Here is a 13925-nt window from a genome sequence, read left to right on the forward strand (position 1 = left end):
AAGATAATTCTTTATACCTGTGTTGCATTTCAGCTCTTTTTCTGTATATTGTAAAAACGTAACGTTAGATAGTGGGCACTATCCAGTATTGCTTATGTCACTGTTGAACAATATTATTGCTGTTTTTGATTTTTTAGTTTTTTTAAGACAATTATCTTTTAATAGTAGATTAGCACATGCTCTGTTAACATTGTGACGGCATTTTTTTAATGCATGTAAGTTCATTTTTATGCAAACAAACTTGAAAGTAAACACAATGACTTTAATGAAAATCAGAAAAAATGATTGAGGTCATGTCCATTTATTGCATGATAAGTGGGTTATGTAATTATCGTGACAGGCCTATACACCACCTTGCACTGTTTATTTACTGGACAATATGATATGAATCATGATATGGGGGGTTACGATACAGTATATTGTGTTTATTTAAACCAAATGTTATAAAGCTGTCATAGTATGAAGACACTGCTTTCTGGATGTTATGGCTTAAACACAGCACCCACTTAATCACAGTTTGGCACTAATAGAGACTGTGTTTTAAAAATCGACACAGTTTTGCAACTTTATATTGGTAATACAATATTACTATTTTCATATGCAGCTATACCCAACCCAGCTTTACTTAAATAATGTTACGTGTTGGTAATGCTGTTCTTTAAAACACTGAAACCTGAGTGGGACAATTTGAGCAGAATGTTCCCGCAGTTCAGTGTTTCAGAAGTAAACGTACAGTTTAATGTATTTTATACTGTTTGCTGCTGAGATGAACTGAATCATCTACAGTAAAACTTTAACCCCCGAGATATGCTGAGAGATATTCTGTACACACTCTGTAAGAACAAAAACCAATGCAAAGATAAGATGCACCCCCCCCCCCCTTCTGAATGTTGCCGAGAGATATGCTAACATCTCATATTCTGAAGGTAAAACTTATGTGTAGAAGATGAGTCAGTGCTATCTGTAGCTGCATCTGTTATCTGTTGTTTTTTAAAGTGCGTTCACAAGAGCTTTTTGATGTCCATGAAGGAAAAAGACATTGATCCAGTTTATTGGATGTTGTTTTGTTGTGTGTATGTTTATGGATGGAGATGTGAGCTGGAAACTCTTTAAAAAAACTGAAAGATTAAGTGAAAGCTGCTGGCTGTTGACAGAAGTGGTTAGTTTTTTTGGAACTCAGCGGAATCGACTAAAGTCCTGCCCAATATGGTTTTATTGACGAATGCAGGGGGCATGAATATGCTGCCGAAAACAGTCAAAATTGTAAAAAAGTGAAGATGTTTTTGTGGTAACACTTTATTTTAAGGAACACAAATTAGGCACTTATTAATGTCTTATTATTTGCTTAATAAAGCCTTAATTTGACATTTGTAAATGATTTATTCGCTACTTATTAGGCTTTATTCTGTGCAAGTGTTGTTGGTGCTTAATTTGGGGTCTTTTATGTGGAAATGATGAATAATGGCTGTATTAGTTCTTATAATGCACAATAAACAGTTATGTTAGCACCCTGTTAAGCAGATTATTAAGCATTAACTATTAGCTAATTCTACATGTTATTAGTGTTCTTATAATTGGCAGCAGTTTGATCTATATGTGAGATTGGCAAGGTTATGGCTGGGCTGGAGTTTATTGAGTTTATAAGGGCTTAATAAATCACTAATAGACCATGATGTGTATCATATTCTAAAGTGAGGATCACTAATTAGACATTAAAAAGATCTGAATAAATATTTAATTAATCACAGACCCCTAATTAAGCACCAATAATACTTACACAGAATAAATCCTAATAAGTAGTAAATAAATCATTTACAAATGTCTAAGGCTTTATTAAGCAATTAATAAGACATTAACAAGCAATAAAATCAGTGTAAAGAGTGTGGATATTTAGTAGGCTTTAATTTTAAGGCAGTGTATGTTATGACAGTAGAATATATAATTTCAGGATTCATTCATCATAATAATGTGAGCAATGTTACAGGACATGCAATGTTATGTGCTATTCATATTATTTAAACACATTATAAATAATATTTTTTCCTAAAACTTTTTTTTAGATGATTTTTTATACAAAAGGAAAAACTGCACCTCTTAAAAATAATGAGTTTCTTTGATTTTACCAAATAAAAAAAACCTCTGGAATATAATCAAGAGGAAGATGGATGGTCATAGTTTGATGAAGTCATCAAACCAAGCTGAACTGCTTTAATTTTTTGCACCAAGAGTGGCATAAAGTTATCCAAAAGCAGTGTGTAAGACTGGTGGAGGAGAACATGCCAAGATGCATGAAAACTGATTTCAAAACCAAGAGTATTCCACCAAATATTGATTTCTGAGCCAGCAGAGCAGATTATGTATTTATTACGAAATATCAGAACATTTTACGGTTAATTAAAGGTATTGAAAGCTTGAATCAGAACCCACAGCAAGCAGTAATCGACAAAGACTTGGCAGAAAATATAGAAAATATTGACTCTTGTCATATTAGTCGTTTACTAAAATAATCATTAGTTGCAGCACTAGGCTCTAGTGTTTATGCATTCATAGGTTTCTTCAGCTATTCTTGCTGCCAGCTCAGACTGAACCAGAAGCATCACTGGCTCTTGAAAGTCTGGGGTGAGGTTTTAATGTGAGGTGGTAATCGTGATCATAATCTTAATCTTCTGGTTCTTCTGTGTTCTGTTTGTTTAGCTAGGCGTGTTGGCACTGTTTATTGGCGTTGGTATTGGTGAAAGCTTATTTTCGTGCACATTAGCGTTCACACATGACCCATCAAACCATTTGCCTGAGTGAAACTTCCGCCTGGTTTTTGACAGGGCTGTTAACTGCTGCTGTGGTCACATACGCAACTGAAATGTTTGCTCTGTGACCTTCTGTTACCATAACAGCCTTCAGTTTGTTTTGCTGCAACCAGGGAAAGTTCTGATTATCTCTATAGCTCTTCCCGCTGGTGAAAACAATAGGAGTGAAACTTCATATTTATAGTGTTTAATATGATCAGATGTGTTGTATTTTATATGTTTATGCAGGAGTGTTGAGTCATATCCATAAAGACTGATGTTTTGTTGTAGTAAAACACAGAAACACACAGATCACCAGCAGTTTGAAGACCAACTGATTTAAGGGATCATTTGATGAGTTTGGTTACTTGGAGTGTTTTCTCCCTGTTTGGTTTGGTTTGGTTTCACACAGGCATAAACCTAAACTCAACAAAATGCGCGCCAATAATCCACGCAAGCACATCGTCTCCTCTGATTGGTCAGAGCTGTCTGGCGCTGGAGCAAGAAAGTAAATATAGTGAGAAGATTCTGTAATATCTGTGCAGTGTGAAGCTGCTTTAACACTGAACACTAGAACGCAGCACTTTCATGCACATCATGCAGCTGCGAGTAGTGAATGCAGCACATACGGATTGTGTAAAGAGCAAGAGCAGAGACAGCGCTTCGTCATAGTTGTGTTAGCTATTAGCATTATCTGGCTAATATATTAGATTTAACTGCACTTTATCAGCAGATAAGGTCAAATAAAAGAACTATATTTAATAGTTGGGTCAAATCGAGACCAAATCACGTTCTCACCACAAGCAAACCACTCCAGAGTTCGTTTGGGACTGACTGCTTTGATCCACACCAAGCGCGATTATTGTTTTACACCTGCTTAATCGAACCACACTATGGGTGCAAAAAACGAACCAGAGTCCCTTTTAAATGGATCAAATAGTGCTGCTGTAAATATGTCCTAAATGAGTGAAATCAGTTGTGCTGCTAGCTGTTTTAAAATTAATACCTGCATCCAAACCAGCCCAGGATGGATAAAATTGGACATCCTTGGTTCTACTGAGCTCTTCCTGTACAGTACATATTGATTGGTAAGGCTCACATATTAGGGCTGCAACTAATGATTATTTTGGGAGTCGATTATTTTTTGGTGTCTCTTACTTTTTCAGATTATTCAACAATTATTTCTACCGTGCGCTTTACTGTGTGAAGATGAACATTGGATTAAAAAGCCCTTAAAAAGCCCAAAAGACATTTACAGCTTTGCAGTTATAAATGTTACAAACTATTAGTCAATGCCGACATTTTCAAACTACAATTTTTATAACCAGCATTGTTTATTATGTTTACTAATCGTTGCGTAGAGAAACATTTTTAGTGTTGGGCAAGCCAAGCATTAAACAGAATCCATCATGACGTTATCATAAAAACCTGAATCATCTAGAAACTGTGAACAGATAACAATTTCCTAGTTATTACAACACAAGTGCATTTGTTTTTTTTGTTTTTTTGTTTTCCCCTTCCATTCCTCCCCTTTCACTCAAATAGTATGTACCCAGCTGCTTCACTTTGATTTTGTAGTCTGGATACTGGGAAAGTCTGACAATTTCTAGTTCTGTTTTTGTCTAGGCTTTTTACTTCTTGTATGTCATCTGTGGGTATGTCCTCTGTTCCTAGTTTTCTCCATTGCTTCATCACCACAATAGAAACAGCTGAACAAGGGATTTAAATAGCCAGAAGATTTACATGTGTAATGTTTTGATGGGTAGTATAAAATATGTAATGTGTTGTGCTTGAGCTTATTTGGTGACCAAACTGATTGTGAACTGAGTGACCGTTGTAGTGTTTCTGTTCTCAGTACTTTGTGAAGTGCAGTGCAGTGCAGTTACAAATTAACGATTAGTCGAAACTGAATTTTGGAGTAGACACAATTTTTTATAATCGACACTTGCAGATTATGTTGAGTAATCTTTGCATTTCTACTGATAAACTACTGCATACTATTCTTTAAGCTACATTTTTAATAGGTAAATTGCACTTTTTATCATTTGATTTGGCACCGTTTTGATTCTCTTCAACATTAATGTGAAATAATACATTTTATTTTACATATTTGATGGCTCCAAATGATGCCATTTGTTGCTGTTTTGGCACATCTACAGTACAAAACTGAATACAACTGTTTGTTCAGTCATAATGTTGAGATTTTATTTTTTATTTTATTTTTTTACATTGTTGCCTACATTTTTGCCCTCAGGAGGTCCTATCGAATGCTATACTTGCTACGCTTGCTGGTTAACAGAGAAAAAGCAGAAGTGAAACTGTGCTAAATATACACATACTCAAAAAAAAAATCAAGTGTGAGCTGTGAGCAGCAAGGTTAGGAGGGCTCAGCCTTTTGGCCAGCTCTTCAGCCAGTCACATTCACACTATTACAGTTCTGCAGTTTATTGTTCATACCATAGTTTAGAAGGGTGGGACAATGTGTCTGTGGTCTTATCTACATACAAGCTGAAGGCTTATGTTTTACCTTATTTCCTCATTCTCATTTTTTTTTTTTTTTGGCATCAGTAGCATTCCCTGTGCATGCTCTAGCTGAGGTCAGCCCTGTGGAGTTAGAGGAAGTTAAATACTCTCCCAGTGTGAACCGAGTGCTGTTTGCTGTAGCCTCTCTCTTGCATTCAGGCCAGGGGCAGTGTGAAACAATGCAGGCCTGAATTGTGTGATTTTGTTCTTTTTTTCTTTCTATATTATCTGCATTTTCAGCATCATTCCCATCATGTTGGCTTTTTCAGAATCAGGGCTGCTGAATGCTCTTTTGGGCTGTGCCTCAGAGCTGCGAGCGACTGATAAGAAGGTCATCATGTCTGCTGGGAGATTATGCCAGAGGCTGTTTTATATCTGCTGCTGTGAGGGGTGTGTTATCTCTAATCATGAGCTTAACAATTAGCCTCCTCCCAGAGTTTGTCACCACCTGTCAGATTCAGCACCAAATATTCATACAGCGCTATCTGCGCCAGATGTCAGTGTGTCAGTCTCTAATCAGCAGCCTTTTAATACGCCACTTAATGCTGTGCAGCGTGAATCTAGTGGCTGTGTTAATGATTTGATTGCTACTGTGTAGAACAAATCTGCTCTGATCTCATCTGTCGCGACCATTTAGATTATATCGCGACTTTATTTCAGTGCGGCTTCTTGTCTGGCTGTTGAAAAGACGTGTTTCTCTCAAGCAAAATCTCGCAAATCTCTAAAATGGCAAATTTGAAGCATTTCTATTGGTCCAGTTATCATGAAATTGTGGCACAATATAAAGAGCAACTAAGCTTCACATTATGTCAAAAGTGAAAATAAGTTTGTTTGATAGTGGCTATACATTTTTAAGGCTGCTTTTATTTTTTGATATTAATTTATATACAGCTCTGGATTATTATTTTACCAAATTAAAAACCTCTGGTTTATAATCAAGAACTGCTGGAATTTTTGCACCAGGATTGGCAAATGTTATCCAAAAGCAGTGTGTGAGACTGGTGGAGGAGAACATGCCAAGATGCATGAAAGCATTTTTGTTATTTCAGCCATTTCTCATCTTCTGCAAATAAATGCTTTAAAAAATGACTTTCTATTTGAAATTTGGGAGAAATGTTGTTGGTAGTTTATAGAATTAAACAACAATGTTCATTTTACTCAATAATCTACCTATAAATAGCAAAATCAGAGAAACTGATTTACAAACTGAAGTGGTCTCTTCATTTTTTCTAGAGCTGTATATGGAAGTGGAATACATGTCAGCCTAGTGATATATATATACTATATGCCAAATATTGAGACACATGATTATTCATTGTTTCTTTTTAAATAAGATGTATTAAAACGAGTTTATCGTACTTTTGTTGGAGTAACTGTCTCTACATGAAACATCTGTGCCAGCAATGGGCTGCAACTTAATTAGTGTCTGCAAATGTTTGAACACATGGAGTCAGGTTCCTTGACAAAGATTAAGTCTAGTCCTAGTTCAAAACCAAACTTAATCCCTGTTTAGGAAACTGACACATAGTGTCCCTATCTAACTTATCCAAAATACTGAAAAGTACCATAGTATTGAATCTCCAAAATGGAGAAGGTGAAATCCTAATTACTTTTTATCTGGAAGTCTGTGTGAAATATATTTACAGATTCGCAATGGCCCAATCCCATTTCTCTCTTATATTCCTTTTTAGGAGTTTTTAGAAGAGTAACCCCTCCCCTTAGAGCTGCTGGTTAACTAGTTAACTTTGGGGCTTTATCATAAGTCTTCAGAATAGTGGCAGGAAGTGTGGCAATGTATTCTTATTGTTATTCCTTAATTCATTGATAATAGAATTAGAGATTTTATGTTATTTTTCTGTTAAACCTTAAATTCTGCAGCCTCTGCCATCTGTTGCACCATTTAAAGTGGAACAGGAAAGTTAGCTACATAGCTAACTACTGAGATTAACTACTAGCATTTTTATGATTGTTATTAAGAAGATGGCAGTAAAACACTGATAATACACATTAAAGTATAGCAACATAGTGGTTACAGTACTTTTTGGGTTTTTCTTTGGTCACTTGTGCCACCATCCTACCAATGATTCTCACAGCCTCTGTTTTGAGTGTGCCTTTGAAAACTCTGTGTAAAGGGTCATGTAGCCCTAACACTCATCCCCCACCCCTCCAGCCTAACAAGAATGCACAAAACAGAGGGGTAGGTCTCTAAGCAGTAAAATGGGATTGGAATGGCAGGAAGTTTAAAAAACAAATTGCAAAAATGGATGTGTTAATATGTGTTAATACTATTTTTTACATGAAAGTTTTTACTGAATATGTATTTGATTGTGCTTCTCCTTTTGTCTTTCTCTTCCATCACCAGCCTCGCGTTGACCCTATACCTATATGCAGCTTCTGTTTGGGAACGAAGGAGTCCAATCGAGACAAGAGGCCAGAAGAACTGCTCTCCTGTGCAGACTGTGGAAGCAGTGGTAAGACCTTTTTTCTTTTTTTTTCTTTTTTTTCATGTGTATATAAATATATATATATATGGATTATGGATTTGTGTTCTACAAGCCGTGAAAGTGTTCTTTTTCTGTAGCTACTGATGGATCAGGGCAGCAAATTGTGCTAGTTTGTAAGATTCTTTTTTTTAAGCTTACTTGCTATTTTTCCTTGCTATCAGAATTGCCAAGGTGCTGTTAAATTGCCTGCTCTTCTCGTGTAGTAATTTGCTTTGAACAATTATTTTGAAATGCCACAAGGAATTGTGCTCCCGGTGACATTTTTTATGGCTGAGTTTGACTGAAGCAACACGGGTGGTTTTCATTAAGTGTTCATAAAAGTACAGAAAATGCATTCTCACTGTAAAACACAGCTGCTTGCGGTCCTGGGAGACGGGCGCAGACATGCTTCTACATGACTATAATAAATCGATTGCCATTATATTGTGCGCACTTACCGTTTCTGCCTCGTTAAGATCAAATTATCTTTAATTAGCTGCTCAGAATGTTTGATAATACAGTGTATTTAAACACCGATCTTGGAAATCCTTCACACATGGCTTTCTGCATTGTAGCTGCCATCTGCAAATATTTAAGGCTGAGTTATCCCGTGTCAGGAAAGGTCCTGCGCTGTTTTTATTTGTTCCTCTGTTTTGATTTTGACGTAAGGCTTAATTAAACTTAACTGTTGATCTTTAAATATGTCGTAATGCTTCACTGAGGCTTTTGTGATTTTCTGCCAAAAGTAGGAATTGGAAGATGTTTGCTTGTTTTTAAATGCTGTGTAAATGCTGTAGATAGCCTACCTTCACTGAAACGTTCCTCTCTTCTTTTTTAAATGTCTTCACAAAGGCCATCCGTCATGTCTGAAGTTCTCAGCTGATTTGACTGCAAATGTCAAGGCACTGCGGTGGCAATGCATCGAATGCAAAACGTGCAGTTCCTGTCAGATTCAGGGGAAAAATGCTGTAAGTACCTGTATTGAAGTTCACCACTGTTCCATACCACACATCTTAGACTGACCAAATACCTTTAAACAGTCACAGGGATCGAATATTTTACATTATTTATTCCTGCACACTGCTGTGAAGCACTTCTGTATGGTCTACATACTACTACACATCCTATTACCATTACCACTCACTTGCATTTAAATCTTTACAACTTGCGTTATACCCCCTTTCACGCTAAATACAAACCCATATTAGAAAAATCTAAGGCAGTATGAAAAAAGCAAGAAAATATTTTTCAGATAGTATTGTATTTCATTACAGACAGCATAAAGGCTTTAGACACATTCTGAAAAAGGCTGCGATGGTACAACCTTTACCACTTTGTAACACTTAAGAGAGGTTTTGGCACTAAGGAAACCAAGCAGTTAAGTGTATCAGGTGTTATTTTGTACACATTAAAACTAATTTTTAGAAAGAATGAGACAACATTGTAGTGTAGTGTTTTCTACTGAGGAAATGTCTAAAATGCTGATTTATCAGACCACAATACATGTTTCCACTGTGTGCTGGGTCTTTCCAGAAGCCTCTGAGCCCAGAGAAATTAATGCCACTAATGGACAGGGTTAGCATAAGGCTTCTCTTTTGCACAGTAAGGTTTTGGGTGGCATTTGGGACAAACTGGAGATCCTCTGCCCACCATATTTGCTCACCCAAACAAAATGAAAAGTGTTTTTATGCCGTCTACAATGAGTTAAAAGTCAGTGTAAGAAACACTGCTTATATCTTTTAAAAACCTTCTTGCTTTGCTTGGTTATTTCATATATTTATTGTCCTGTGTTTAATTGCTGTGTCGTGTATCATGATGTAATAGGCAGCTGTTTATGCTGCACAGTGAGTCAGAAGAACATTTCATTCAGGTTATATTAAGCAACGATGATAAAACCACCTGACTTGACTTGGATGTTGTGCTTTTACTTGTCTTCTCATATTATTCAGAGATTACTCATGGTTTCGTTTAGTGTTTGTTGGGTTTTTGGAGTATAAGCCGAAAGCTTATCTTGTATATCCTGTTGTGTTTCTGTCTGTAGGACGAGATGCTGTTCTGTGACTCCTGTGATAGGGGGTTTCATATGGAGTGCTGTGACCCACCTCTCTCCAGAATGCCAAAAGGTGCATGTCTATCTTTTTATCTTTTTTATTTATCTACAAACATAAAAACAACAATATATTGGTTACAGTAGTGTGCAGCAGAAGCTTGTTCTTACAGGCAGTAGAGCTGTTTAAACTAGCCAGATTACACAAATGTTCCTTGTTACATAACAGCAAGATGATATGCCCCTCCTAGGTCAGTCCCCCACTCTCTCTCTCTGTCTTTGTCTCCCTCCTTATCCCTCTTACTCTTCTCTACTGGCAGCAGTTTCAACAGAGCCTGTGTGTGTTTAGAAGAGGCTTTATTTTATTTTAAGGGCGAGTTGGCTGAATAAATGTGTTCTCTTTTTTTATTGTGTGTTATGTACTTCCTAATTTCCTCATAAGAAACAGAAAATCATTCACGGGTCAGCAGTTCAGATATTTCAGACGTTGTGTCCATAGACTTGATGATCCCTGCCTAAAAGGCTGTTTCTTCTTTCTTTGTTTTGCTCCCTTCCCTTTTTTTACTGGACTTCCCCCAGGGATGTGGATCTGCCAAGTATGCAGGCCAAAGGAGCAGGAGGAAAAACGACTGCTGCACAAAACGGCAGCGCAGATCAAAAGGCGATATGCAAAGCCAGGAAGGCCGAGGAAAATTCTCTCAAATCCAACAATGTACGATAACTCATTTCTCACTCTCTGGATCTGTCTTGTTTTTCAGTTTTAGTAGAAATGTTGTGTTTGCTAAACTTTGACTTTTTCCTTGTAGACGGAAGCCTTCAGATTTTTTTGTACTTTTTTTTTAACTGTTTTTTTTCTTCATAAGTCATATAGTTGTATTAGCTGCTAACAGTGCACTCGTGCACTTACTTTAGGCCATTTTTAATCTAACCGTTTTTAACAGATGCTTCTGTGTTAGGGATCAGTTAGTATGCCAGCTTACTGCCTGCATTTGGGGTGGGGGGGTGTTGTTGATAGGCTTACGAAACACTGGTCACACTGTAGAGATTTCATCTTCCCTGAAGGCTTAAACATTAGCCTGGAGTTAATATCTTACTTTGATGAGACATTTAGGAATCTGGTGTTTTTTTTGTTATCGTGCACATATCTCGATTCTGCTCCTTTTATTTGTAGTTTAATTTCTGTTTTTCTTTTTGTCGGCTGCCTCTTGCTACACAGGTCTGACAGTGGTGATGCAGGACCCCTTCAGCTGTCAGAGAGAGAGGAGGAACATGGTAGGGGTCTAAAGAGCACTATCTGCACCCCACCCTCATCCAGCACCATTGCACCCACCACAGACGCCCGGAGCCGCTTGAGCCTCACCGATCCCCTCACATCCACCCCAGCCTCTCTCACTGCCCTCACCACGCTGCCCCACTACAACAAGAAAACCAAAGGTCTCATTGACGGCCTCTCCAAATTTTTCACCCCATCCCCTTTGGGCCGACGCACGCGTGGTGATTCGTCAGACTCTCCTGAGCAGCATAGGCCTCGGAAACGAGGCTATCGGAAACGACTGTGCGATCCTCACTCCAGCGCCACGGCACCAGGTACCGGCCCGAGGTTAACCGCCCCGTCTAGCGCGCTCACTACGCCCTGCCCCGGTCAGTCCCCCTCGCCCCCGTCCGCCCAGTCCCCGCAGAGCTCCTCGTCCCAGTCTAGCGGCCCCTCCCTCAGCAGCCTCCCAGGCAGCAGCCAGCTGAAGGGGCTCTTTGACGGACTGTCTCACATCTATGCCACTCAGGGACAGTCCCGGCAGAAGGGACTCCCCAACTACGCGCCGCCTAAGCGAGGGCGGTGCGCCCGGGACGCTTCCTCTTCGCCCAAAACGCCTTTTCAGCTCCACGGAAACAAGCCCATCAAAGGGTTCAGTAGCAAGCTAGCATCCATGTCCTGCTCAGCCTCGGGCTGGGCACCCAAGAGAGGCCGGCCCTTTAAGACAGCGCTTCATTTCAAACGAACTACCTTTTTGAAAAAGCACAGGCTGCTAGGCAAGTTTAGGTTTAAGGCCTCCCCTCAGAGGGGGAACCCCACGCCAGGGAGGGACAGCTTGGCAGACGGAAGAATTAAGCCTGACCAAAACCATGGTAAGCACAGGGCCTCAGCCTCCCACAGCGGCCAACCAGCTCTCGCTTCTTTAGTCCTTTTTTAAGGCATTCTGCTTAGTAAAATAACACCAATTTAATTTGATTTGATTTGATTTTTTTTGTTTCCACATTGTTTTTTTTCCACCTTTTTATTTTTCTGAAACCACTAAATTGCGACCAGCCTTCTACTGTTTTTAACTGCCCACTCAAATATTCATTCTGATTAACTGCCTCTCCAACCTAAATCATTCAGTTCCCCCCCTCCCCATTATAAACAAACACCCTAATGTGGAGTGTTTCCATCTCATATAGCTCTTCTCTCTGCTCCCTTCTGTTTCCTCATGACCAACATACAAATTTTGACAGGCCAATGTTAGATAAATACAGTGTCGATGTTCTTAAGTGATGTTGAGTGCTCTGTAGTGATCTTGTGCTTAATATTATGTTGTTATGTTAAGTATATGTTATGTTATGTTTTTTCAGCAGCAGTATTAAATTGTGCTTCATTATGAAATTGCATGAGTGTTTTGTTTTGTAGTGGTTCCCTCTTCAGATTTGCATCTGATCTAATTCAGTGTTTTTGTTTTTGTTTTTTTATTTGACAGTCTTAAACACCTTGAGATGCCTGAAAAGAGAGGCTCAGGAAGGAGGACTGACTTCACCCAGTGACCACGTGTCTGAAGAGGATGTTAAGGTCTACAGACAGGCCCAGGAACTCACTGCAAGGGTGAGAAGAGAGTTTAACACCTTAATAGTGCTGGGAGGTTGCTTAGATTGTGTATATATATTTATTTACATGAAGAACCTACAGAGGGCATGTCTCAAGCTTCAAACAGAGGATAAGCTTTTCTTTCTGTCAAAAAATCTGTAATGAACTCTTATGTGGGAGTGATTTTTTTATATTTCACACTTTTCCTTTATTGAAATATAAGGAGGATATGTTTCAAAATTAGCAATTTGGTTTTATAAAAGCTCTAAGTCCCTTGAAAATAAATGTAAAAGAAACTATAGTTTGCCTGTTAGTCATGTTAATCTTCTAAATTAAAAAAAATAAACCTTTTATTTCAGCTGTTTTGTACATTTTAAGAATTATAGTTTATGATGTAATTATTCAGCTTGATTTATTGTATACACCTTGATTTGTTTTGCTTACAGAGGGCTGATCCTAACGGTGATGAAGGACAATACCCTTTATTGATAGAGTTTGGAAACTATGAAATAAAGACCTGGTACTCATCACCTTATCCACCAGAATACACAAGGTAACGGTCTATATGCCCTACCCAAGTAAAAAAATATATATATATTAGAGTTTTAAATGAATGCATTAATTGCTGTTTTTCTTTGTCTTCTTCTCCACAGATTGCAGAAACTCTATCTGTGTGAGTTCTGCCTGAAGTACATGAAAAGCCCAAACATCCTGCAGAGGCACGCACAGAAGTGTGGCTGGTTTCATCCGCCAGCTAATGAGATCTACAGAAAAGATAGCCTTTCTGTGTTTGAGGTCAGTTCAGCCTCTTCAGCGTGATGTGCAGTCTTTAAGCATCTGCATCTTAATTTAATCAAATCTGCATTGGCCGTGCTGCCTAGAGCGCCAGATCCAGAACTGAAAGGCATTGATCTGCCAGACTCACCCCTCAAACATTTTTAAAGCACTTGGAGGAGAACTTGACCTGCATGAATTAACTAATTTTGGCTAACGTCAGTGAATTTTAACCCTCCTGGTGCTGTTAATCAACCAGATGCTCTTTTGAACACTTGGAAAGCTCCTTGAGTTTGGATTGAAATCCATAGGTCTTTACAGGGTCTATAATCAGCATAAATTAGGACTGTTAATTTAACACTGCAGGATTCGCTGTCTTGCTTTCCAAATGCGGAAGTGGAAATCTCTGAAGTGTCTTTAAACATAAGAGGCTTTCTATATTTTGTGAATTTATTAGCATGAGCAATTAGTGGGGAGTGTTA

The 13925-nt window shown here is 38.3% G+C and overlaps 1 protein-coding gene across 6 annotated transcripts in view; it reads left to right on the plus strand.

Moving 5' to 3' along the window:
* Positions 1 to 13925, plus strand: part of kat6b (K(lysine) acetyltransferase 6B) — a 52620-nt gene that overhangs the window by 26729 nt on the left and 11966 nt on the right. For 4 of the 6 annotated variants that reach the window (XM_007252262.4, XM_007252265.4, XM_049481553.1 and 1 more), the window contains exons 3-10: positions 7669 to 7777; positions 8642 to 8757; positions 9831 to 9912; positions 10416 to 10548; positions 11053 to 11960; positions 12566 to 12687; positions 13116 to 13222; positions 13323 to 13464. In XM_007252262.4, the coding sequence (XP_007252324.3) occupies positions 7669 to 7777; positions 8642 to 8757; positions 9831 to 9912; positions 10416 to 10548; positions 11053 to 11960; positions 12566 to 12687; positions 13116 to 13222; positions 13323 to 13464 (1719 nt within the window). The remainder of the gene's footprint in view (positions 1 to 7668; positions 7778 to 8641; positions 8758 to 9830; positions 9913 to 10415; positions 10549 to 11052; positions 11961 to 12565; positions 12688 to 13115; positions 13223 to 13322; positions 13465 to 13925) is intronic. The other 2 variants (XM_007252266.4, XM_007252267.4) reach the window with 2 other exon arrangements.

This window comes from Astyanax mexicanus, chromosome 7 (assembly GCF_023375975.1).
Source record: "Astyanax mexicanus isolate ESR-SI-001 chromosome 7, AstMex3_surface, whole genome shotgun sequence".
Classification (NCBI taxonomy): Eukaryota; Metazoa; Chordata; class Actinopteri; order Characiformes; family Acestrorhamphidae; genus Astyanax; species Astyanax mexicanus.